General features: G+C 43.0%; 1 protein-coding gene across 1 annotated transcript in view; it reads left to right on the top strand.

Annotated features, from left to right (window-relative positions):
- Positions 1–24,598, top strand: part of slx4ip (SLX4 interacting protein) — a 31,130-nt gene extending 6,532 nt beyond the window's left edge. Inside the window, exons 2-7 of the mRNA XM_069144080.1 lie at positions 1,052–1,141; positions 1,476–1,602; positions 12,733–12,801; positions 14,757–14,845; positions 23,351–23,457; positions 23,557–24,598. Coding sequence (XP_069000181.1) covers positions 1,052–1,141; positions 1,476–1,602; positions 12,733–12,801; positions 14,757–14,845; positions 23,351–23,457; positions 23,557–24,331 — 1,257 coding nt within the window. The 3' untranslated portion in view covers positions 24,332–24,598. The remainder of the gene's footprint in view (positions 1–1,051; positions 1,142–1,475; positions 1,603–12,732; positions 12,802–14,756; positions 14,846–23,350; positions 23,458–23,556) is intronic.
- Positions 24,599–26,462: the final 1,864 nt, after the last annotated feature.

Raw genomic sequence — 26,462 nt, 5'->3', positions numbered from 1 at the left:
CCTATACACACCCTGTTAATTCATTCTCACGCATCATCCTGAGAGCAAGGCCGTAGGAACATCCTTCAAGTCTGGGTTGTAGAGTTTAGTCATCCTGTCTATAATACTTTAGCCCAGGGGACAAGCCTGGCTCAAAACAAGGCTTTCAGTGTGCAGAAGTGTTCCCTGTTACTAAATGAATAACCTCTTTTGTTGGTACACACTCAGTTCCAGTTCTACAATATGAGCCTAAAATCCGTGTCTGGTGTTACCTGTTTATGACTGTTTTTTTTTTTTTTTTACTTCAACATTCAGTTCAATGCTTTTTTGCTGCATTATCATTGTGGGTTTTTAGGGCAGTGTTGCTCCTCTGTGTTGTGTTGTGGGTGGTCTCGGTCCATCCATTACTTCCTTGTCCAGGGAGAGGCGAACTTCACACGAGACCCACATCCATTTGCTCTGTGCAGCGGGCAGCTTTTGCACTCATGTGTAAACCATAATCAGGCTAGCCTGAGAAAGATGTAACAGCTAGTTAACCATGAGCGGCATTTCTGGCTTCCCTGCCCCTTGTAGCTTATTGTCACTGACACAAGGACGTAGTGCTTCAGGAATCCACTCTGAAGCCTTTTTAAAGCGTTCTGCAGCATTCAAAAGAGTAAAAAAGAAAAAGCAGATCTGTGGAGTTTTATTACCACTCTGATACAAAGTGGGATAATCCTCATTTATGTGGTACATCTTAAAAATTTTTTTCCTGCAGCCTATTGTGATCTAACGCTGTGACTGTATTGCAAAGCATATGGAAGAGGGAAATCGTTTTTATGCTGAGAGGGGGGAAATATGAGGAGACGGACAGGGTCATTTTATTTTTGTAAAGAGATTTGGTAGAGAGGTGGCCAGACAGAGAGACAGGAGAGAGGGGACTGCCTGTGAGAGGCCTGGGGTGATGTTTGAGGACTCAGGGGGTCGTTGTGGTTTGTCTCGCTGTCAATCACCCGCACTCTGATTTCCTTTGTTGCCTGTGAGCTCAATGCCCCTCAGCAACCTGTGGCTGTCCTTCCTCTTTGTGTTACAGTGTGGGAACTTTGCTGTGCTGGTGGATCTCCACGTTCTGCCCCTGGGCGGCCAAGAGGACGCCAGCTGGTTTACTACGGACCACATCGAGGTAAAGACACAGGGAGAAGGGCATGTCTGTGAATATGTGCGACTGAATATATGGCCTCTGTTCTGCTCGGGGCCTTTTCAAAAGACAGCAGTGGCAGCGTAGAATCTAAAATGACTTTGAGCCTTCTTTCTTTTCATTGTTGCTAAACTGTTCCCATCTCTCTGCCAGCCACTCGTGGAGCTGCCGCACTCGCCTGTCACTTGATACTTTTACTGTCCTCTCTTTTGCCTCTTCTCGTCATTAATCTTCACTTGTGAAGTCAAATCCAAACTTGTGTCCTCTTAACAGTTCAATATCATGTTGCTCCACTGAAATGTCTGCACACTGTTTTTAGGAGGTTACAGCCCTGGTTCGAGATGCTGTGGACCAGAGGGTTAAGCTGTATACAGAGTTACTCCACAATAGAAGACAGCCCAAACAGAAGAAGGAGCTAGCACCGGCTTTAGCCTTTTGTGTGAAAGGTAACACCATCATGTCACCGGTTACACTGCTCTAAAGCCAAATAGTCCATTATCTATCATTAATTTATTGCTTATTCCAGTGGCATCTTCACGTGTTTACTTTGACAAATTTTAAATATTTCAAGTAAACACATCCATCTATTTGTCTCTCTAGTTGTCTATCTTTAACCTCCCAAAGCCAACAGCACAACTTAAATTGTCATATAGCAAGTTTGTTGCTCATTCCTCTGCAGTGAAGTCATCTTGGTCTTCTCTTTCTTTGCCTTAGATGTGTCTATTATCAACTATTGAATAAAATGGTTTACTTTGGCTTTAAACTCCCAACCATTATTAACTCACTTGGACCTGAGAGCGGAGAGAGATTGGTATGTGCATGTAGGTGGATCATTTAAAATCTGTGAGCAGGATAGGAATGGCATTACAAAACAGTCCAAAAAATATTTCATGGCAACCCTTTTGAGGAGAATGTGGGTGGAAAGACAGCAGAACTAGTTAGGACATGGTGCATGGCTCTCTCCACCCAGGGTGTGACCTGTGGAGGCAAGAGCTGATAGCAGTTTTTATATTGTGTTGCTCTGTTTAACTTGGCACGTCTCAGACGCATTTGCACATGCAAGATGTAGGTCTATTAAATTCTCTAATGTTTGTTACCCTTCTGTTTAATGTGGCATTGGCACACCTGTGATTATCTGCACTCATAGTTAAGTGGATAACTTAACACATACAGCCACGTACACACAGGGAGGACAATTAATTAATTATGCACCAATGGGAGTAAGCCAATCAGTTCATCTCATTTATCCAAGGTAAGTACAGTACATTCCCCAGCCACCCACGCATATGCCTTTGAAGCACTGTAAATCTAGCGTCAGAGGAACCTCCAGCTGTGTGTTCTAAGGCAGACAGGTTTGTCACAGGTAGCAGTTAAGGGTAGTTAAACTGGGCTCACTCAGCGGGGCAGGCCTGACTGTGAGAGTGGGATTACAGGGCAGTCAGCCCCATAAAGTTTCTCCTGCGGCTGCAGCGCTGCCTCTCACGCTACCCCCCTCCTCAAACACTCATTGTGTTCATACACAGATGTATGCTTTTCAACTTTTCTAACTTTCTTCATAAACATAAAGTCAGTGGTTTCATCTTGCATGCATGTTTATGTGCATCCACACAGGTGCCCTTACATTTCAGAACCAGTGGGAATCAGAAGAGCGACAGTGTGTGAGATATATCCTCCCCTGGCCAAGGTGTGAACAGACTGACAGTGTAAGGTTACTGAAAAGCCTGACTCATATTCCCCATGACAGACTGAGGAGAGACAGACAACTCTAATGATGGAGATCACAGACCAAGGCTCCACACATACACACTTGTGCACACAAATTCCCTCCACTGTGCGAACAAGGGGACTATCAGTATTTCAGCAGTGCAATGTGCATGTAAAAATGATTAAGGTCCTCGCAAGCTTTGCCAAAAAGAATGTAACCAGTGGAACATGACTCCATACCATATCGGAGAATTTTCCCCTCTCAGAACATGAAAAGGTATAGCGCCTCAAACAGGCCTGCATAGTTCATGCGCTCTAGTCCTATTAAAGGTCTTAAGTGAGTATAATGACATTCTTGGTCTTTTCATTGTCCCATATGAGGGAGGCGGCAGAGCAGTAAAGGTGGAGACTGTGACTGTGAGAAGTGAGCAGGCAGGCAGGAGCCATAAAAAGGGGAGGACAGACTATAGGCTTAGGGAGGGAAGCCCAGAAAACCTCAAGGTGGGTATTAAGTATTGGGGTCAGCTATTCTGCAAGCAGGTCAAACGCTAACCTGCTAATCCTCACGGGACTTTCAGACTGTCCATAGCAGGGCGTGGAGGCGGGTCTTCTGTTTCAGCAAGAAGACCTGTTTGCATTTGTTAAGTGACAGAAGAATTAAGCTGCATGTCCTGGAGTGAGACATGTGTATGTGGTGCTGGAACACATGCACGTTATTGCGCACAAAGGTGGGGTATCGCTGATGCCTAGGCCAAGAATAGGCAGATGGACTGTGGTGCCATGTGTGGGATGCTGTGGGATGCTGTGGGAGGGGGATTGTGGGTCTTGTGTGGGGCGGCGTTTGAGCTGGTGCCAGTGTGAAATCACAGCGGCTTCCGCCAACAGACAGCAGTAAGAACAGCGTAACAGCCTCAGCTGTTGGCACTTCAAATGAGCCATCAACAGCTTTGAGCAGTCCAAGGCCCTTCAGTGCAAGTGTTTGTGTCTGAGTTACCACTATGGTTATTGTTTTTATGTATATACAATGTGTTGGGTACATATGTCTGTGTGTAGCACCCAGTGAACATGTCAGAGAGGGGCTTATCCCATGTTTTCTGCCAACATAAATCTAAAGCGTTTCTTCAAATCTCAGCTGCAGAAGGCAATTTCCAACTGTCAACCTCCACCCCCCTCCCCACCTCTCCCTCAGTTTTTTACCCAGGCTACTTGAGACTTCATGATTAGCTCATAGTGATGTGATTTATTTATGTTTTTAGAGAGATGAACAGGGGGAACTTTTCCCACCAAACATTTTGGCTCTGGACATGCAGAGTGGACATGCTTAGACCTTAGAAGTCCAGGGAAGGGGAGCTTGGGAGAGGCCTTGTGCATTCTCACTGGTAGACCGTGTTGAACACACCCACATTTCTCAGAGTAATTACAGATAGAAAATGAGTGGATAATAGGTTCTCTGTGCTTTGAGGAATACATTTTTGTCAGTCAAGATGATATTTGAGTAAGGAAGTTGGTGGTTATGCTCGACGACCAAAAGAGTGTCACAGTTATCTTCATGATGATCGTTTCCTGCAGAGTTCTGGTCATGCAACACAACGTGCTGCACAGACTGTCCAAAAGACTGTTAGTCCTTTTATCGCCCATATCTTTTGCTGATCATGCACTAACCTGCTCTTGTGTTGTTTTAACTCAAAGGGATATTGATTTTGTAGTCTAGAATTGTGTATGTATTTGTGTTTGCATCGAGTGTAAACTGAGAAGTCCTATTTTACACGGCTTTAGTTAACATGCCGTTTCAAATTGCCAAAGCACATTACCAGATGTCCTGCGTCTACTATTAGTATTGATATAGCCGCATTGATCTCCACATGTGGCTCAGGCATAGTTTAGCTTGGTATTTGAGAGGAGTCCCACTACTCAGAAGAGTTAGAGGAGCTCTGGCGAAGTGGTACCTATAGAGTCTGTTTGAGCCCGTGGCAGAGCTGGTTCCTTCTTCCTCTCTCTGCACAGGTGCCAGGGCTTAGGGGGAGGGAACACCTGCCAGCCTGTTTCCCCATGGCCACGGCAGGCTGGAGAGGCATTTTCCCAGGCTCCCCAGATGAATGGTCACTAATAGCCGTGGGAGAGGGCTTTGCGAGTGCTGCACAGTGTACCACTGACTCCTCTTGGCAGGCCTATGAAGGGGGCTTAAGGCAGCCTGGCCGCGGCCACTGCGGGAAAAAGCACAAGTGTTGCTGGATAGCTTTACTGTTGGAGAATGTGTTTACGAATGACCATCTCCCTCCCAGTGAAGAATGCGGAGGATGTGTAGGGTCTACAAGGGAGACTGTTAATTTTTGCTCTTTCCTGTCATAGATTTAGCTTTGTTTGGCTTCTTTGACCATTTGAAGGCCAAGAGCTGCAAATCTAACTTTTTATGTCTAATATTTGTGCACAGAATGCACACGTATATGAAGAAGTGTTTTGGTGGTATTCATTTTAACACATGCCAACCTTTCAGCCTTCTACTGTGACAGAAAGTGTGTCACAACTCACTTTGTAGAGACAACCTGTATTAACCCACTTTATTTCTTCTCTGTGCTACCGCAACTATTTGTGAGTTGCTGTTGTGTGTGGCCTGGTGTCTGTAAATAGAGAGGCATGCCTGTGGCAGAGTTACCTGCCGGGCTCTGTGTTACTGGGTGTGAGGCGGGCTGGGATTAAGGCGAGAGGGAAACGGAGACCTGTGACTGGAACAAAGGAATTCCAAGGCCCGGGATGGAAATGGATCCTGATCAGAGTCGCCGCACCAGCCAGCCTGCCCCTCTCCCCGCTTGCCCTCCCTCCCCCTGTCCCCTGCTGGGCAACCCCCTTCTCCCCGGTGCTTTGTGGTGTTGCTGTGGCTCTTTAAATCCTGCCTGTAAGCCCCGGGCCTTACTCAGCAGCAATACATAGGACAGTCTGACTCCACTGCTAACCCTACTCCCTATTATTGTCCTCCTATTACTCCACTCCACTCCTCTCCGCTCCGCTCCTCTCCTCTCCTCTCCTCTCCTCTCCTCTCCTCTCCTCTCCTCTCCTCTCCTCTTCTCTCCTCTCCTCTCCTCTCCTCCATGTCTGCACTTCTTTGCCCACTTCCTGTCATCTCTTTACGTTTTCTCACTTTCTCTCCTTCTCCGCAGGGTCAGCTGAAGTCTCTTAGGACACAACCGCAATCCCCGCCATAGCTGTCACACCACACTCTTTTCCCATATAATTAGGGCCTGAGCCTGAGCACAGATCACATTCATGTGACTGTTCCCTTTCACCACAATCTGGTCTGGGAGACGGCACACACTCTCTTGAACTCATGCTAAGTGCTCAGCCTGACCAGAATGCCTTGTTTCAGGAATTACTGAAACATTTTGGAGGATGTCGTTGTTTTTCTGCTCTGTGCTTCACTTTGAAAGAAGTGGGCTTGTGTCATGTGCTCTTGTGCATTTATTCCTGCAGACAGGTGACATTGTAGTGCAGTGTGCCAAATCTGCCTTGTGTTGTTGTAGCACGGCCTTAATAAAAACAACTACAGTTTAATAGTAGGCACTGATGTTTTTCAGGCATTTTGTTTCAGGCATAGGTGAGACTAAGACTCCAATACAATTCAGAACTTCAGGCATGCAAACATGTAAGCATGTTTTCCTTTAGTCATGGCCTCACCCTCCTGTTGTCATCTGACACTGATAGCAAATCTACTGTGGGCAGAATCACCATGTGTGCCATGGTTCATCTATTTGGATTTCTAAATATGGGCTAGCAGATTCACAGAAGGCCCAGCAAGCAGACACAGCTTCCACAGAGAGACCTTAGTCTGGGTTTTAAAGGGCCAGCAGCACAGTGCATTAATCAAGTCCACAAAGTACTCTGCACAGCACTAAACCAAAGGATCTTAATGCAGAGTAAGCAGATTGTTTCCTCCCCATGTTGAATGCTCTTTAACATAAACAGCGGCTGCGCACTGGGAGATTTGTGGCCTCTTGGGGTAATTAAGATATAATAATGATGATGATGAATATGACATTTTGTATTGTGACTGATTTTCTCTCATCAGATTATGTTTCTGAAAAATATATTTTTTCCCCTTCATAATTGTTCGCTGCTCCCAAACGCTCCCCACCACTTTAGTCACATGCTGCATTATGGGTTGGCCTGAGCTACCATGCTGCGGCGTATTTTGTAACTGCGATGAAGGGGTCACCCAAATGTTAAATTGAACACTCATGTGCAAATATTGTTTCAGGTGGACGTTGTGCAGGATGATAAGGCACAGTGCTCGGCTACGGCCGTAGTTACAGTTGCACACAGAGAGTGATGTCCTTCCAGGAAAGCCCCCACTTACATATGGGTAACTTCCTCATGCTCTCTCATCCTTCACCACTCCACCCCACTCTCTCGCTCTAAGCCCCAACTCTCCACCCACACTTGAGCACAGAGGGAGGGGGTCCACATCAAAGCAGAGATGTCAAAAGAGCAGGATTCTCAGGCACTGATGTCTGACAGTCCCGCTGATTCAACTCCTGTTCATAAAGGGGTTGCGTGGGAATTATACTCCTCCTGACATTCAGTCACTGCATTTACATGAACACCCGAAACATGGTTAATGAGAAAAATCAGGTTACAGGAGGAAAGCGGACAATGCCTTTACATGCACTGCAATAATCAAATTTCGATGAAACCTGCCTTTGCACGCAGCTGGTGGATAATCAGATTTCACTCCCATGTTCTCATGTTTTTGAAGCAGTGCGGCTGTAATTTAAGCGTATTAATGATACATAATACTGCAGCCTGAAGAGTTATTTTCATTTTTGGTGGAAACATTTGGACTGACTGACTGAGAGGGCCACTTTCTTTCCCCTTACTGTGCACATGACCCGGAATTTTAAAAATAATCTTTGTAAATCTGCGGAAGTCTGCTTTCAAAGACGCATCAAGACAAGTTATCATCCTTCCTTCTGTCCTTGGGCACTGTTTCTCCTATGCTACTTTCCTTCCATGTCAGAAGCATTTACCACGCACACCTGCACATATTTGAAAGCCAGTTAAGCATGTGTACGGCTTAGAGATTGGTTTCCACCAAGAGAAATTTAGCTGTGAAACAGTTTTCGTGTAATAGCTCACGCTGTTTATGGAAACCTGCTTTTCCTTATTTGTATCACATTAATGATATCAGGATACTTCATAAAGTTTAGGTAGCTTAAAGGCCTGAGAAAAGACACACTGAAGTATTCCGTGTTCAAAGCCATAGGCCAGTTGTGCCCAGGCTAATGCATGGCCAGGACCTGTGAGGAAAATCCTTCAAATCAGGGCAGAAATCCTTATGAACGTCTGCATGAGTCACAACAGCATGAGCTACTAGGAATGCAGCTGGTGAGAAGAAGTAGGCTATGTTTTCTATGGCTGTTTTAATGATCTCCTCAGGATATGACTGTAGTTAATGAAGTTTGTTCCATGGGGGCTTACCTTTGACCCTGGTCTGAATGCTTCTCACCCCTGTCTGTTCCATTTTACAGTTCTAGTCACTCTGGATGCCTTTTGGTTTGTTGACTTTTCTTTCCTCTCATTGTTTTCCCAGGAAGTGGTGAAAGCTGCACTGTGTGTGTGTGTGTGTGTGTGTGTGTGTGTGTGTGTGTGTGTGTGTGTGTGTGTGTGTGTGTGTGTGTGTGTGTGTGTGTGTGTGTGTGTGTGTGTGTGTGTGTGTGTGTGTGTGTGTGTGTGTTTTGAAAGTACACTATTGTAGCCTTAGCACCAGCCCTTTGGCCTGTTTTTTTTTTTTTTTTTTTTTTGCAGTTGTCCTGCGATATATTTCAAGATGGCAGAAGTCTCTCCAAACAAGCGGTTGCAATATTATCTACCACATTTCTGAAAACATGGCATGCTGGCTTGTTTACTGTTTGATTTGACCTGTCATAATATTGTTGTGGATTGAATTTCAAAACAATTAAGCAAGACCATCTTCTCTTTAAGGAAGTACAAATGAAACCCTTCAAAGTCTGTACACTGCAGACTCGGGTATTGCAACCCTGTGGGCCACAGTTGCCACAAAAAGGGGCCACTCATTCCCAAAGGACGAACCAGCAAACTGTTTGTGAGAGAGAAACATGAATGTAAGTTTAGCACGAGAGAACCTAGGCAGAGGGCCAAGAGCAACTCTGCGCTGCGCAGGACGTTATAAAGTTGGAGCAACAGCTGATGTCTCGGGCCGTGGCGTTGCACTGGTTCCCAACTCTGCGTCCAGACATCCCTTTCAAATTTGTCCTGGGAATTGGCAAGCTCAACCCACCAAGGGAAAGCAGTGAGAACAGTTGTAGACATGAGGCTAAAGAGTGTAATGGACTAAATCAGAGCCTCTAAAAACATAAGAGCCCTGAATGTGCAATGAAAAATGTTTTCTTCCTTGTCTCTACTGGACCCAGAATGGACAGAGAAAACAAAACAGAGATACAGATCTGCATTCCTCTCTGGGTAGATTTCCAGAACGGGTGATAGATGACCACTGCTTTGCTATTTAAGGATTAACAGAATAGCTGACTTTTTTCCAATGTTGTGTTAACTGCAAACATGCTCAACATACCCATACAGTGTGTAATGTAATTTTGCTTTGGGGTTACTGAAAATCTATTTACAGATTGTTGGCATTATTATTACATTTTTCATGTACACCAAGGTCTAAAAGGTCAGTTAAGCTATTTCCATTGACATATGTACTCATAAATATGATTTTAACATGTGTCTTCTGGTTTGAAAAGATGTCCACCCAGTACAGTACAATACAGTACATAAGAAGCACATAGTGAATAATTTTTGTGGTTTTAGTTCTGTACTCCAGCTCACTGTATTTAAAAGGAAATATATTAAACTATGGACATGCAAATTTAAAATTTTACATCCAACTTAGATGAACTAGGTGTCCCAAAGTATTATGGGCCCACTTAAATTTTGCAATTGGCTGCTCAAATACTTTTTTCGTTGTCAGTTCACCCACACAGCTAGTTTCTCCTTCACCTTCAGCATGACACTTATCTTAAACTTACACCCAAACAACCATGAAGGGTTTTGTTTTTTTTGCACTTGTACTTGTACTGGAATGTTTGTGAGTGGTCATGCCAATCACCTGACCTCAATGCAGTAGGTGTTTAACTTTCATAAAATCAGACTTAAAGCCCCACAAGTCCCCTCAGACAACCAAAAAGCTGAAGATGCCTGCATTACTGGACTGGAAGAACAACACTGGTGACGTTACCAAGCCGATTTCGGTGGCTAAAATCCTTCAAGCATAATTAACTGCAAATCATTTGATACCAAAATCATAAACATTTTACTTTATGTCATATTCTGCTCTTCATTATGGATAAAAAGGTCTGAAATTACGACACTATGAATCAAACATGGATGTAAACCCTCAAATTAAAGATGAAAGTTTTCAGTTAAACCTCCTTTTCACTGTTATCTTGTAAATCCAGTGTGATGGGGCACACAGCCAAAATAACAAAAATGCAGTTACAGGGTTACCTGAGCCCTTGGTTTATAAAACATACAGCCAAAATAACAAAATGCATTTAGAGAGTTACAGGGTTACCTGAGCCCTTGGTTTATAAAACTAATTGTAAAATGATTCTTGTACAGTATATCCCTGTATCATCCTCCAAATGTTGTCATATGGACCCTCTATTGTGAGGCATCCTTGCTGCCATGCAGAGGATTTTTATCCCAGGTTGCAAATCCTGGAGCTTTGCTGATATTTTTTGCCTTTACAATTTGAGTTTGTTTCCCAGACATTAGTCAGACCTTGATTAGATGGTTAGTATCAGAGTGATTTGGCCTGAGGAACAAGAGTAACAATGACAGACCTAAGAAAAGCTGGTAACATGAGCTTCTGCCATCACCTTAAAGTAACAACCTAATCTCACGTCAAGGATGATATTATGTACCTTATGTACTTTTTGAAGAAAAACAATGCAATGTAATATATAAATATCACTGATAACTGACAGGTTATATGACTAATCTAAAACAAATGTGCAAACAAGCCCAAAATGTGTCTGCGAGAAGTCTCCTTTTAATTGTGCAGATTAGATATTGGCTTTTGTTCTGTCTCCATGAGAGATAAATCTTCACTAAGCTGTCAAAAACTGTTAAAAATGAGTTTTGCTGTGGGCTGAATATCTACTTAATAGCTTCAGAGGATCAGAAGTATTCCCAACGGGGCGAAACTGACAAGTGTTGTAACTTGTCTCCGAGGTAATTTTACTTTATAATCTGTAGAAAAATATTGGTTGTAATCACTTAGCATTAGATTAACAGACAAGAATCCATATATCAAAGAGCCTTCAGTTGTTTTCTCAGTTTGATTTCATTTGAATGGAGGTCAGATTATATAAATATATTGTTCCTTTGCTCATCTACGTTTGTATTGTTTTTCCCCTTATGTATTTTGCTCTCTAAAGTAGCGACCCTGGTTGCTAATCGTACCTTAAGCACCAAGAAAAAGAAAGCAGAGGTGGTGCTGTTAATCACTGGCCAGTAGACTTAAGTGTATACCTGTTGTAGGGTTGTGACAATTGCAATGGTAATTGCACGTCATTTTACAAAGACAGCTTCTTTTTGAAGACGATAATTAGATGCCTTGAGTTGTTCTGAGGTGACATCAGCGAACAGAGAAATGTTCACAAAGGCCGTGTGTGAGCCAGTGCTGTTAATATACTGTCTGCTCTGTATTTTCTGTTCTTGCTAACACACCATGTGGGACATACTTGACATTGTTGTCCAAGTTTTTCCAGGTTTTATTGATGAGTGACTGTCAGCGTTGTTGCTGACGGGCGAAAACTTCCCCGCTTCCAAAATGTCAGTTTTTCTGAAATAAAGACAGCCTCGTTTTTGGCATGATGACAGTGCATATTTGACATTATCCTGGGACCTCTGCAAGAGGCTTGAGAGAAAGAGGTCAGAGTTTTCTCCAACTATGGAAGACATGTAATCCTTTTAATTGAAGTTAAAATACTAAAGTCCCCACAGTTTGCAGTTAATGAGGTTTTCACACGGCAACAGACACGTGGAAAAACAAAACAAGCCAAACAAAAATATAAACTAATAGAGAGGTGGTGCTAAAATCAAGCAGGACATAGTTTTACATTCAGTGTTTCAAGTGGAGGAAAGGCAGTGAGCAGGCTCAGTCAGCTTCCTAGCACTGTGTCTTTTCGCAAAGAACAACTGGATAGCGTGTTATCCAGACCGTTGCTTTTAGTCAACAAATTCCTGCTAGATTAGGCAACAGGCCACTGTTTCTGCCCAGCACATCTTAAATACCATGACAAACATTCCATGACAAATAGAGCAGAGACGCAAGACACGATTTCTCTGCTTGTGCCAAACTGGGAGGTCAGTTAAATTAAGATAGTGTGAGTTGTTACACACTCAATAAATAATTTTGCTCTTTTTAGTGTATGTATCCAAGCATATGGAGTCATATAGAGACATTGTTTTCTGCATTAATCAAGTAAAGATGCTGTTTTGTGACAAGTTTGACCCCAGTCTTGTGTTCACTTGAAGTGCAACCTAGAGTCCTTTCTTTTACAGTGTGTGATGGGAATAATGCCAGTTGTGGAAGGGCCTCATGCTGGATCAAAAATATTTACTGTACATAGTGAGTCCACTGAGTAACCACTTTGTCTCACTGAATAAAACGTGCATGACCAAGATATTATGTAAATGCCAGCAGCAGCTGTTTTGTGTCATGATGGTAAATTGAATATACAGTATGTTATCATTGTGTTAAGCAATGACAGCAACTTGCATCCCACCAACAGTTGCCCACCGGTGTCGGTAATGGCTGTTTTAATGTTAACAGTCTTTGTTTTATTTTACAGGAGAAAAGCTCAACCTGGTTGCCAATTTTCTGAAGCGGCACTTCAATCTCAGATGTGTTGTCAAGCACGGTACGTGATCGACATGTTTTCAGTGAATCAGTTAAAAGAATCAGAAATAGACCTCTCAGTGGGTCAAACTCAGCCAAATTTCCCACAGAAAGAAACAAGTCATCTGTGGTCTGCATGTTGATTTTTCTCCCCCTCACATATTTTTATGTTCTGTCCCTACCTGCTCAGGGTGTTGTTGAGAGCAGGCAGCCATTAAGTGGTTCCCTTGAGAGGCTACTGAGAGTGGGAGAGAGAGAGATTGCAGTGCTGTCTACGTAGGGCAATGAGAATCTATCTCCATGGCCCATCTACTGCCTGTGACCCATGGCCACCTTTTCATGGGACCAACATGGCTCTCTTCCTGTCAGTAAAGTTAATATCTGCTCCCCGGGGGCAGGGGCCTGGATGTTAAAGCAGCACTGACCTGTTGCAGGCTGAGATGACGGCTTCTCTGCAGGTCCATTACACATCAAATTAGACCCAGTCTCCTGAGGTCAAAGGTTGTGTAATTCGGTCCACTGAGCTGGCTGTATATATGTGTAATTTCAATTAGCTATAAAACGGATGGTTAAAAAGTCCTTCTTGTGATTGGCTACAAGTTTCCAGTTTAACTCTATTCGGGGGAACTATATGGCAAAAACACAGCCTTTATAAAACTTAACTATGATTAGTCAGTCAGAATACAGTGGTATTTTCTGATTTACCCCACATTTCAAAAATGTTTAAAGGAACAAAAAACAGACCTGCTCATTATCAGTGGGACAAAAACTGTTAAGTTTGTCCTGGGTTTGACATCACAGGAACAACCATTAGATCACAGAGCTGAAATGTTTTGTTCCATTTGGTGGGTAGCAAATTTCCCGTCAATCTGTCTGTTAGATCACGAAATGGAAGTATACTTTACATATTGACTATGGGGTGGGGTGGCTCAAGAGAAAAGCTTGTGGAATATTCAAACTCAAAAGAGTTCTACTTCTAGAAAATTGTCATTTTCTTAGTAAATTGATTTGCTCCGCAATGTTCTGTTAGTTTTTAAACTACCTTTCAGTTTACAGCTGGCAATTTTGGCCTGAAAATTCATCTTCAAGTGTCAAAACTTTGCGCAGCACATTTCATGTTGTTGAGCAGCACCCAAACCCACCCTCAAAATAATTATTCGTACTCATTCTTGGTGTTTACTCCAACCAAGGTATTTGCAAGTTATGCCCCCGTTCAACAGAAAGTAAGCCTTAACTGTGTTTATGAATCCCTGCTACTTCACAAGTGAAGCAAAACCAATGTTTTACAAAAAATGTCCACTGAGGAGGGATATGAGCTTTTACAGACTAAATTCACAACTGCTGCAAAAACCTTTGAACAGAAGGTGGTAGGCTAAGAGCATCATGAATGTTCTCATATTGCCAGTGCTCCTGGTCATTTGTTGAAGCAGGAAGTCACATCTTCTGACAGTATTTCTTGCCATCAGGAAACATGGTGATGCAGAAGTCTTCCATTATTATGAAACTTGTTTACATACAGGAGGTTATGTATGAGGCTGTAGTTCAGTTGTGCCAGCTTGGCTGTCCAGTTGAGATGACATGTTGAGGTGAGTTCATCTTGAGTGCTCTCAGACAGTTAGATCAATAATAACAATAATAATAATAATAATAATAATAATAATACATGTAATAGTAATTATGTTGTACTGTAAATGATCTTTCCTTTTGAAGTCAGTGAAGGAGTCATATGACTCCCAAAAGCCACTGGTAATGTAGAATTTTCTAATATTTCATGCTGTTTATGCAGCTCATAAAGTTCAGCAATTATATGTAAACTGCAATTTTCTCTTCAGTCTGAGGGATAGTAAATACTTGGTGTTTGTAGATGTAAATTCAAACATCCACCACAGTCCCCTCTGTCTGACTTTGACTCATAATTAGAGGTGAGCCCACGTTATTAACCAGCAGGGTCTGTGTTGTTTCTCTGCCTGCTTTCAGATTTGCGTGTGTTTCCTGAGCGATATGTTGTGTGTGTGAGCTGTCCAGAGGATGCCTCAGCGTGCCATAGAAACCCGAGCCAGTCCGCGGTGAGTGCTGTTTATACTCCTCTATTTCCTCTTCCAGTCGCCTGGCAAACAGTCCTGCATGGGTCTGTGTGTTATTATAGGGATCTGTTGCCAAATTGCGCTCTCACTTATATATGCCGATCCTGTTTACAAGGGGGCGGGCTCTGAACCTACAGGGACTTTTCAGAGACCTACAGAGAGGAAAACGTGACGGGTGGGTGGTGTGAAGTGGGGCCCAAAGCTGCGGAGGCAACCCTTCTTTAGAAAGAAAAAAAAAAAATCATGGCTCATAATTCTGCCAATTCACGGAATCATTTCTTCTGTGTCACACTAAAACATGGGATTGTTGGGTAGTCAAAAATATAGCTAAATATAATTTTGTGCATTTTACCTCCTAAGAAAGTGTCGATAATAGAATATTCACACACTCATGCTCATGATTGTGGCACTGGAGTCAGTGTTGATATTGTGTACTAGTATTCATCTTGTATAGAAATCACATTTTTATCAGCCTATTAAGCACCTAGGCAACAGTTTCTGTATGATATTCTCCACTAAACATAATTTATTGTTCAAGAAAACTTTTTTTTTTTTTTTTTACAGGAGAGTTCAATTAGCTTGATTGTCTGCAGTTAAATGTCATGTGCCTTCAGTAGTATGACTCAAAGTCAGGTTGAGTGTCCTTGTTGTCCATGCTGTGAATAACATGTCATAAGAACTACGACCAAACTTCTTTTTTATCCATTTATATTATCATCAACTGTCCTTTGGTCAGTGTTCATTTGATCCCAAACTCCCCAGAGGATTCTGGGAAATGTCGGTGGACCCTCTCACCTTGGCACTCACATCAAGGACAGACATTTCTCCCATCACATCCCATGATCAGTGGCCTACTGTTTTTCTATGGACTTTTTGCTATTGTTCCCCTTTGAAATGTCTCTGCACTCTCCACAGTTTGGCTTCCAATGAAAGCAGTGATTGTAATATTTTTAGTGGAGCAACACAGTCGTCAGTGAAAAGTTCATATTGTGTAACCAATTTTCCAGTTCACGGAGGCATTGCTGTCGATTGCGTTCCCTCCTCAGGATGTGGTTCTCTGGGCTCATACAGTACAAGCAGAGGGAATTGGAGGGTGGGAGTCTTGTGGTGGAGCTCTCACTAGCTCAACCTCGAGTTTGGTTTGTAAGGGAAAGATACCAGACAGAAAGGCTCAAGTTTTTCACATGACAAAAACAATCATTAGTTTACATGCCTCACTCTGTTGTTATTTGTCTGAGTTGAGTCTTTGCAGTTTAAATGTTGCCAGGGAAGTCAAAAGTCTGAATAAAAAAAAGTCCCAACTGATGTAAGGTATTATAATGTTGCCATCTAAAAATAATGGAGTCTTTGGAGTTGCATGTCAGAGCTGATCGCATGTTTAGGACGGGGTCTTTTAACCCACAACTCTTGACAGCACGAGCCTGCTAGTCCCGAGTAATGCCACATTTCCCTGTGTTTAGGGAGGTTTCGGGTTTGTTGTCAGGTTTCAGTTTGTGTGACTTGTTGAACAAAAATCTTTAACCGCAGTGGAAATGTAGACTCATCAAATGAGCACTTTTCATAAGGTCAGGGGGTTAATGTAGTGAGAGAGTGAAGGTGACATCATGGTTGGCCTTTTGTCCAATGAAAGGCAACTACTCACTCCCACACTTGAGCATACTGTATGTTCGTTGTGTACTCTGTGCTCTTATTAGTCATATTTTCAGCTGTGGTTCAGTCCAAAGAGAGGATGGTGGGATTTAGTCATTTCCGCGACTGTAAAGTGAACTATAATGCCAGTTATTATTAATTTTCAGTGCTTTAAAGTCAATGCTTAAACCTACATTATCGGGCTGAGGCAGTTTATAAATGTTTGTGCAGATTTACCATGTTGTATCTGAAGCAGCATTTAAAGAGCAGGAAGTGTCTTTTAGCACATTGTTTTGGTTTTATGCCTGCAACTTTTGTGTTTCGGTTCACGGCACCTTCAGGCTGGTTGAAGCTGACATGATTGCAGTTTTAAGGTTGCGGTAAGCTCGAAACAAACCAATATGCACAACAGGTCATTCAAGCACCTCAGAAAGCACATTTTTTTTAATTGTTTTTCCAAACCGCCACACTCAAAACCAGCAAGAAAAGGCTGCCGTTACCATGGAGAAGCACGGCTGGCTAATCTATTCATCAGTCTTTGCTGGACGGTATTAACAGTGCCGTACTCCATTGTACACACGAGAAGTGAACAAAATAGTTGTGTAAACAATGAAAAAATGAAGCCTCAGAGAAAGGTCCGACTCACTGTCACACGCAGAGTTGGGCATGATTGTCAGTTTCGGAAAGTTACAAAAGTTGTCACCCTCAATTCAGGTGTTTGAAACTAATGAGGGGTGAGTTTCAGTCGCTGTTCAACAAACAGGTGCTTTGGTTTGAGCATGCTGACGGCTTTAAAATTGAGATTGTCATGTCTGGTGTTGTGCAGTGAAATCCATCCTGACATCCATATCGGCCTGATGGACTCTGCCTGGTGCGACCTAGAAACCCAGAAGTGACTGCTCAGACAGAGGTTAGGAACATTGAAACTACTTTGTTTGCTCGAGACTATTAATGGGAAGCAAACGAAAGGCATTATCTCTTACACAACTTCATTTTTCTTTCTTGATATTTAAAGATTTAAGTCCATCACAAAAAGCTGCTTTTATTGCAAGTCAGCACCAACAGTGAGGAGGGCAGCATGGGAAGGAAGAGCTAGTGTTTAGGATTGTGGCCGTTGTTTTCTAGTCAGGCACAGAGTGGGCAGCTGAGGTGAGTGGCGTGCTGGGCCGCAGAAGTTTGGATCAAAGGCAGAGCAGATGTGTTTCCAGTCCCCTAACCCCCACCCCTCTAACCCCTACCTCCACCCCCCTCCCCTCTTCCGAGCTCTGGACGAGCCTGTGTGTTTACTCGTGACCTCAGCACGTCTCTGTTCTTCACAGCTCCCAACAGCTAGCAGCCGTCCTTTCCCAAGTGTCCAGCGTCTGCTGACCTCCTGTACACCTAGGCCAAACACATGGCTGTGATCTCTCACAGTACACGATCCCGTCCCTTCATTTCATCATGCCGTCAGTTGCTTTCATCCATTTGCATGAAGTGAGTTCAAACAGTTAACAGCTTGTCTTAATCCTTTCACATGGGCGGATCCAACAACTTTTGTCATTGTTTGTGGATAAGAACACTGTCGTCTATTTTAGAAAAGTATGTGCCCATGCATGTTTGTTGACTGTTGCAGGGAAGATGTGGTGAACTGAGACAAACAGGGCATGCTTCCTCTGTGGGCGGAGGGTGGGTGGGTGGAAGATGAGGGGTGGAATTTGTGGACCACATTCACGAACATCTCTGCAGGAGGTATTTCTGTCCTAACAGCTCAGTAATGTTGTTGTTTCTTGCTGCCAGTTTGAGGATTCTGTAAACTTAGCTGTGCCTTCAAAAAGCTGATCAAAGGTTTTGCAGTAGAAAGAATAATTCCGTTTTTATAGCTCGAATGGTTTGAGGGATTCAAGCTTTTCAAGTTGGCATGAATCATTGTTTCGTGACAGATAAGTGAATAGTTGGCTTCATAGGATGGCATCTCAGTGGTTTTGTTTGTGGTAGGTGAGGTACAAAGACAGTAGAGTAACCCAGGAACAAACAATCTGCCTTCCACTATGGCAGATCAGAGTTGATGGTTGAGTGGAGCTCCCCACGTGGACCTCTTTTCTGATTTGTCATTTTGGATTTTTTTTTTTTGGTAATATTCATGTTTTACACTCCACACAAAGATTGCAATGCCCTCGTTGAGAAAGTTTAGCCTCGAAGTCCTTGCAAAACCCATTGGATTAAACTTGGACGTGCTGTGTCTCAATTTGCATACTGTTACACTTAATTGTGTAGTATGTGAATTTTGACAAATCACACACTGCCTTAACATTTGAATGCATCACCCACAAATGTATCTGCTGGCTTTATTTGGTATTTTGGCTTTTATCCAACAGCAGTATATTGGTACTTAGTGAAAAATAAACACGTGTGTGAAGACGTATAAAACTTGTATTTGTAAAGTGCGGCGTTCCGCAACAGCTGCAGCAGAAAATACTTTAGGTTGGTGGTCTCTCCCTTTCCGCTACATAGCCATTATGGAGACTGTTGAGGGTGAAGTGTCCAGCATGCAGTACTCACTTTTTTGACCCCCCAGATATTCATAGTGCAATGCATGTTTCCATACTTGACAGTTTGAATGCACTCATGCACTCAAAATAGCAAGTGTAAGTATGTGATTTGAGACATAGCCATGTTCTCCAGGTCTAAAAAGTGAAGCTAATGCAGAAGTGCCTTAAAGTGCAATACCACTGAGGACCACTAGGGCTGGATCTGGTGGTTCTTCTGAAAATAATCCCATAATGAATTAGATATTAGGTCTCAAAGAGAGGTATGGTTGCCTGGTTTCCAGTTTCCTTTTGGTTCTCTACTTCTGGTCACTTCTGACTCTAAAAAAACAAGATGGCTGAAGTGCCAGACTCAAGGCTTCAAAGGAGCACCTCCCAAACCAATGGGCGTCATCACGGTTGGTTGCCACATGAGATTAACTGAAAAATTCAGCCTGTTTTTAAAAAGCAAAATTGGTCGATTATTGAACAGATGATTGGATATTTGTTTTTTGGTATATGGAGCAGTAATCTTTGGCAGAAATCTGTGTATCAATATTTTTGGCCAAAATCAATAAGCAACGTCGTGGAATACCAAAAGAGGTTTTAGGTTAGGTTAGGTTAGGTTAGGTAGGTAGTTACTTTATTAATCCCCGAGGGGAAATTTTATCATTCAATCCAGCGGTGGAGGATTTTAGACCACTCGGAGACCGTTTAGTTGCATCAGTGCGTTACTTTCAAGTGCAGCTGCATTAAAAGATTACCAACATAATCTTCTTATCTGTGGTCCTACCTTATCTCAGACGGCTGGGGAGAAACTGTTCATTCCCTGTATTTTATGGAGCCTGTTGTTGGTTATCTTTTTGAAGTTGTTTCCAGCAGTCGTTCAGAGTTGGGGTAAACTATGAGGTTCTGTACTGGTATTCTTTGTTTGGGGGGGTATTTTCAAACGTTTTAACAATTCAAGAGAACATACAGAACACAGAACATTAAACATTGCAGAACATTACACGACAAATTGAGGAAGAAAAATACACAAGTAAATGAAATACAGTTAAGTGAATAAATACATCAAGTAAATGTGTACTGGTATTCTTTAAAACCAAATGATTCATCCTCTCTGCTCTGCTTGCCCTTTCTGCCAGGCTTATCTCTGTAATCTGACATCCAGATGTGCTGTTCTGTTGCAGCTCCCGTGGCGGAGCCGTGTTGTTTCGGAGGCTCCGGGGCCGGGAGGGCACTGTTGGTCTACTCTACATGTTGGATCACGAGGAGCATTTTGCAGCTTTGTGTGGGGGCGAGCAGACAGGCTGGCGGTGGGGGGGTTAAATCCCTTTTCTTTTCTTTTCTTTTTTGCTCAGGGAGAGGTGGTAGCGGTGGCGGTTCCTATTTACCACCATCTCTCCCTCCTTTTCCGTGGGACTTTCTCCAGCTATTTGGAGTTTGCATCATTCCAAACGAGATTAGGCCACCTCGGTTCCCACACAATACTTACTGTTATATCCACATAGCTTGTGATAATTGTAATGTCGTTCAAGCACTGTCTGACTCACTCTCTTTCTTTCTTCATCTTTAATCTCTCTACTTCCTCCTCTAGTTGCTATATACAGACTGTCCAACCCTCTAGACCACTGGGTGATAATAATTCATGCACCATCTCTCCCTCTGTCTCTCTGTCTTTCTTTTACTTGCTATGTATATCCAACGTCTTCCTCTCTTCCTGCCTTTTCTTTCCATGACTCTGTTCTTTCACTCTCTTGCTCTTTTGAAGTTGTGCCGACAAGAACAGAAAGGCACAAAACTTTCCCAGAGAACCTCCCTTTGGCTTCTTGTTGATTTTTCTTTCAAGTTCATCTTTCAAGCAGCGTTTATTCATATTCAACAGATGAGAATACACATCAAGGCATTACAATGCAAATGACGGCACCCACATTTTTCTCAGAATTGTTGTTGTTGGGGTGGGTGTGAGAGTGTGTAGGCAAATGCAAGTTTGCATGTGTGTCACTGTCCTAAATCCAATTCCAAGGCTAGCTGCTGCTCTGGGTAGGAGAGAGCGTAAAGTCTGTGTCTCTGCCCACACTGTTGCATGACTCCATCTCGACACAAAGAGCAGCCTGTGGAGAACTTCCTGTGTGAGGATTCTTGCGTTTGTGGGCATGCTGGAGAGACTATTGAGGTCAGGCAGTATGACTCTGGGGGGGCGCCTCTGCTTTTGTTGTGCTCCCCTCTAAACACTCTCTCTTTCTTTTTATTCATTCTGTAGTATCTTGTCCCTTGTTTCTCCTCTACTCCGCCTACCTCCCTGTTGCCCGGCCTCCTCATTCACTGCCCTCCCTCCGTCTGGCCTCTTTATTCGTCTACCACACCACAGACCAGAGTGCTGTTGCTAGGTCTCAACACCCAGTGCAAAGCCACAATGCCCCAGCTTGCCCTTACAGCTTGGGACAATTACTCCTTTTCCCCTTGTGTTGTCAGGTCATACTTGTCACTGGTATCATGAAATGTGGGGGAGGACATTCATGATTTTTTTTTTTCCCTCGTTTTTCACATATTGGGTGCCAGAGTTTACCACATTGGCTTTCCCCGTCTTAAAGTATGCATCGATCATTTTACCAATCAGTTTATGGAATAATAATGAACTGAAAAATGTCTCATGTTAAATAAACAAAGCGGCCACAACCTAGAATTTCCCAAGATTTAAATCGTGTCGAGTTGTATTTTGCTACAGCAACAGTCTATAGAGGTTTCAGTCTGTGGAGGACGATATCAGCTGGTCCTCCACTTTGGTCCAGAATGAACTAACTCAAATACTGTTGAATGGACTGCCATAAAATTTGGCACAAACGTTCACGTTGGCCAGAGAACGAATCCTTAAGACTTGCGGTGAACCTCTGACTTTTCATCTTGTGCCACGAGGTCAAATTGTCCCTTTATTTGTGAAATATCTCAACATGCACTTGATGGACAAACATTAATTGTCCCTAGCGGATGAATCTTTGGTATTTCTCCGACTTTTCGCCATGAGGTTTAAATTTGTGTTTTTGAGTGATACATCTCAACAACTATTGGCAGATAGTGTAAAGATTACTGACTCTTTATGTTTTCAACTGATACCATCATCAGCTTTATTTTTTGTATATGTCCAATACTTTGTTTTATTACAAAGCTGAACTATCATTAACTTCAGCCTCAGCTCATTCTTTTCTGTTAATTAGGAAGCTCACTGTGCGCATGTTAATATGCTGATATTAGAATTTAGCGGATAGCACAGCTGTGCTTTTCTAAACCAGCTGGACTCTGATGTTACCCCACCAACTTTATTTGATGCAATTAATTTATAATAAATCGACGGGCTCTCAACCTTTAAGTTCTGCTCAATTTACCACCAGCGTCTCCTGTTCTCTCATAAATCCAGAGTCTGTTCGAGGTCAGCCAGGGAAAAGACCTGTGATTAACCTTCATTAGTGACCTGTTGAGGGCACACGTTGGTGAGATCCAATCTTTGGCTTGTTCCTTGTTCTGCTTCAGAGGGTCCCCTGATGTGTATATATTGAAGTTCAACGCCACCATGAACCATTTAAACAACCAAGATTGTACTGAAACTCAGGTGTATATTGGCATTTCGAGAAAGATTTTATACAAACACAAGTTCTCCACAATCATGCTGCTTTGTTAAAGAATCATATTTACTGAAAGTAAAGAGAAGGCTTCTTCCTGATTTTCCTGTCTGTCTGCTCTTAAACAGTTGAATTGCAGTCCTGCTACTCCCACTAGCTTATTTAAATAAATATTATCATCCCTCCCCTGAAATGCTGTTTACTGTACCTTTTTTAAAAAAAACATTTTTACATTGTCATGCCTCACTTGTATTTTTCCTCCGCCTCACTCCATCATCTTATTAATGAGACTTCTTTATTCGTTGTTTTAACTGCTTAGTAATCCAACCTCAGGCTGCAAGCATCACTTTGAGCCTCAGACAGTGGAGACTATGAACATTCGTCACACTATGATGAGCCAGTGATTATTCTCTGAAGCCTTTGAGGTGGCTGCTTTGGACAGTTTTAAGTGGCGGATGAATTCTTTCTGCCAGCTGGGCTGTTACTAAGTGTCTCTGAAGGCCTTCTAGAAAACATTCTTCTCGTGCAGTATCATGGTTCAAATAATGAGGTGACTTTCTGCAATACAGGGGAATCAGAAGAAGATACTTGTATATAAACTTTTATCATTCTAGTCTAGTGAAGGTCTTTGAATGTCCCACGGTGCCAGATGATGACTGCACCGAGGAGCCAAACCTTTCCAGGGGATGCCAGGAATAATATTTTTTGTTTACACCGATTCTGTTTGTCCTCTCTAGACTGAGCTGAGTGAACAAAGCAGATCGGAATATTTTTCCAGTGTGGGAGAAACCCAAGAGCTTTTAAACAACCTCACAAAAACAAAGAAGACTGCGCTTCAAAAGATGTAAGTATGATCTAATGCAGAACTTTCCAACCCCACCAGTCAAAATGAGAGGACACTCCAGTATCTGTTCATGTCCTTTTATCCTTTTAACTTTTGCAGAGCCAAACAAGCCAGTGTCCAACGAGAGCTCTGTGGTTCCAGTGAGGGGGCGCAGCAGATTGACCAGCGGAGCTGTCCCAAAAACCAAAGACCGGAACCTGAAGCTGGAGGGTCCGAATCAAGCCCAGAGACTGTGTCCAGCTCTGAGCAGAGGGCCCTCCCACAGACGGCAGACCACAAGGTGCCTTGCTCCAGTGCCTTAACTGAAGCTCAGATTGGGACGACTCAAAAGCAGGAACAGCAGGCTGAGAACGGTCCTCCAGATCGCGTCAACCTAAACGGTGCCTCTGCAGATGTCTGCCAATATGAATTCAGTCAGAGGACCAGCAAGAACAAGAGGTGCAAGCCGAGTGATGTTGGGGAAGACCCTCACCCACAGAGGGCGAAGAGGACATGCCTTGGAAGACCTCCAGCCACAAGGCAAACTGACTTCCCCCAGTGCTCCACACAAACATCCAAGCATGACCTTCTTCCTCTGCCGCCCCTTCCTCCAGCCGAAGCCAAGGCAGAGCCCAAGGCTTTCCCTGTCTCGGAGTGCAAGAAAACCACAGTGGAAGTAGAGCTGCTTACTCCAGGGAAACGGGCCCAAAGGCTCCCCCTCACAAGCAATAACACGGGACAGACAAACCAAAACAGGCTGGCCACAAGTCTGAGGGGCCTATCTGTCAAGCCTGCATCCTCAGGCTCCTCTATTGGTTCCAGATCCACACTCGCAGAGGAGGGGAGTGAAAATGTGCCCAGAACCTCCAGATTACGACGACTAAAGAGGTCCTGAGGGGGAGAGAGACGAGCTACAGTAAAGATGCCTGACGCCACAGAGATAGAGATGATATTCTGTCAGACTACATGTTTACCCCGTGTAGTCCGTGCGGTCTCCTCAGATGACATGCATGTGTCACTTGTTACTACAGCATCATTTCTTTTCACTTGTGCTGCATATACTGTGCACACACACACACGCAGATCAAATGCAGAGGACAATATGGCAATTGATACACAAGCATTCGAGTTAAGCTTTGTCAAATACTTGAAACAGACTCTGCCTCCACCCATAAGTAGTGGTGGTCAAGAGAGGCTCGCAAATGAAAGTCAAAAACCTTTAATTGGAGTTTAGATTTGGTTTTGTGTTAAAGATTGGGGATTTCAGACAGGCAGGAGCCATGCAGTACGTCATGGTCTCAGTCTCAAACACTGGCTCCTATGTGTCTGAAAACTGTCCAGTTTCCCTGCTGAAGCTCGGGTGTGATTGATTGCTGTTTCCAGATTTATTTCATCACCCCATTCTCAAAAATGTATTTTTGTAGTTCGATTTCATTCATACACAATTTGCTCAATACTTAGTTGCTAAGCACCTGAAATGTATCTCTAAATTGGAGTGAGTTATGCAGCTTTTATATATGTGTGTGGGTATGAGAGCAGGACTGAAATATTTTGTAAAAGCAGGACGTCTACAGTTTCACAGGTTAAAAAGTAGCTGCTGTCACCACCACTTGGTAGAGCTGTTCATATCAGTCCATTGGCCCAAACCCAGGAATCATTGAGCAACTCGGAGCCAACTCTCTTACCCTAATTTAAAAACCAAGATGTTCCTTGTGCTTTGTTTTGTTTTACTGGAAAGAGATTTTTATCATGTGAATAAATGGGGTGGTTTTTTTTCCAGGGAAAAAAACAACAACTCCAAACCTTTGTGGAAATATGCAAATACACTAAGAATATTTGGGAAGAAGCCAGCATGACCCAACATGTACTGTACATAATTAAAACTGGCTGAGGCATGTGAGAGTTTGACAGTGAAGTCTGTCCAACAACAGAGTTAAAGGTTGTAACCAGAGATGAGTCACCACCAGCAGCCGGTTCTGCTCCTATCAAGACAGTACAGCAGATTAGTGGAACCGGTCCTAATGTTTTAAGTCGTAATGTGTTTAAGGTAACTCTCGAGAGGTGTTGCTAATCTCTTGCCTCGGCTTTAATCCTGTCAAACGGATTCTGCTGGAGAGTTTATCTTAAAGTCAGTCCGCTTCTGCAGCGCAGGACTCAGGCCTGCTGGTTTCAAAGGTTTTCAGGAAGGAGTTTTTTAAGCTTGCTGTTTAAACCAGATCAACAAGGGAAACATTGTGAGAGGATCATGAGGAGCGGGGGTATTTTTGTCTCCAGGATTGACTTAATGCGAGGATGCCTAGCTACAACGCAATTAGCTGTAAACATATTTGGACAGAGACCTTGCTCAAGTCTATGATGTCTCTCCAGCTCTGGTTCCCACGCCAGCTGCATGAGAAACCTTTCATATGCTGCGACATGTTTGGCTTGATGCTTCACAGACAGACTCTTCACTCGCTCTCCAGAACAAAGACAACTTTAATTCTCTTTTCATACAAAATATTTAATAAATATGACTTTCAAAAATATATTGCCAGATCAACACATAATTCTCAAGTTCATAACACAAAGTCAAAAATAGGACAAAATGTTGCCGTGATCTCAAAGGGTTATTAACAAATGAGATAAAACATGTTTGTCTTTAAGAGCCTCATTTTTTAAAAAGAAACAAATGTGCACAGAAACAAAGCAGACTCTTGCAGAGCAAGGCAGTGTATTTCATCTGATTCTACAGTGTTCCCATTGCCCCCTACTGTTCAAGTACTCGTGGTCTAGCTTATGATATTACGCTGACTAAAGCAGATGGGAATTCTGGCGTGTCATATTGATGTGACTGGATTTTGACAGCCATTGAAAAATGTCAATGGGTTGAACCGACTCTGCTGAAGAATTTTTGTTCCCTTAAGTTTTTATCCATTAGTGGCAAGCAATATGTCTGCCACCATGTCCAACCCTTGCAGCAGCTGCTATTTTTTGTTGTCCTAACCTCACTTGCCTTCAATTAAGGTCCTGGCTACAAGTACTGAAAT

The sequence above is a fragment of the Embiotoca jacksoni genome, unplaced genomic scaffold (genome assembly GCF_022577435.1).
Source record: "Embiotoca jacksoni isolate LCO1_2020_lvr unplaced genomic scaffold, fEmbJac1.0.p SCAF_12, whole genome shotgun sequence".
Classification (NCBI taxonomy): domain Eukaryota; kingdom Metazoa; phylum Chordata; class Actinopteri; family Embiotocidae; genus Embiotoca; species Embiotoca jacksoni.
Note: the sequence above shows the minus strand (reverse complement) of the source record. Positions and strands in the feature narration are given on the sequence as shown.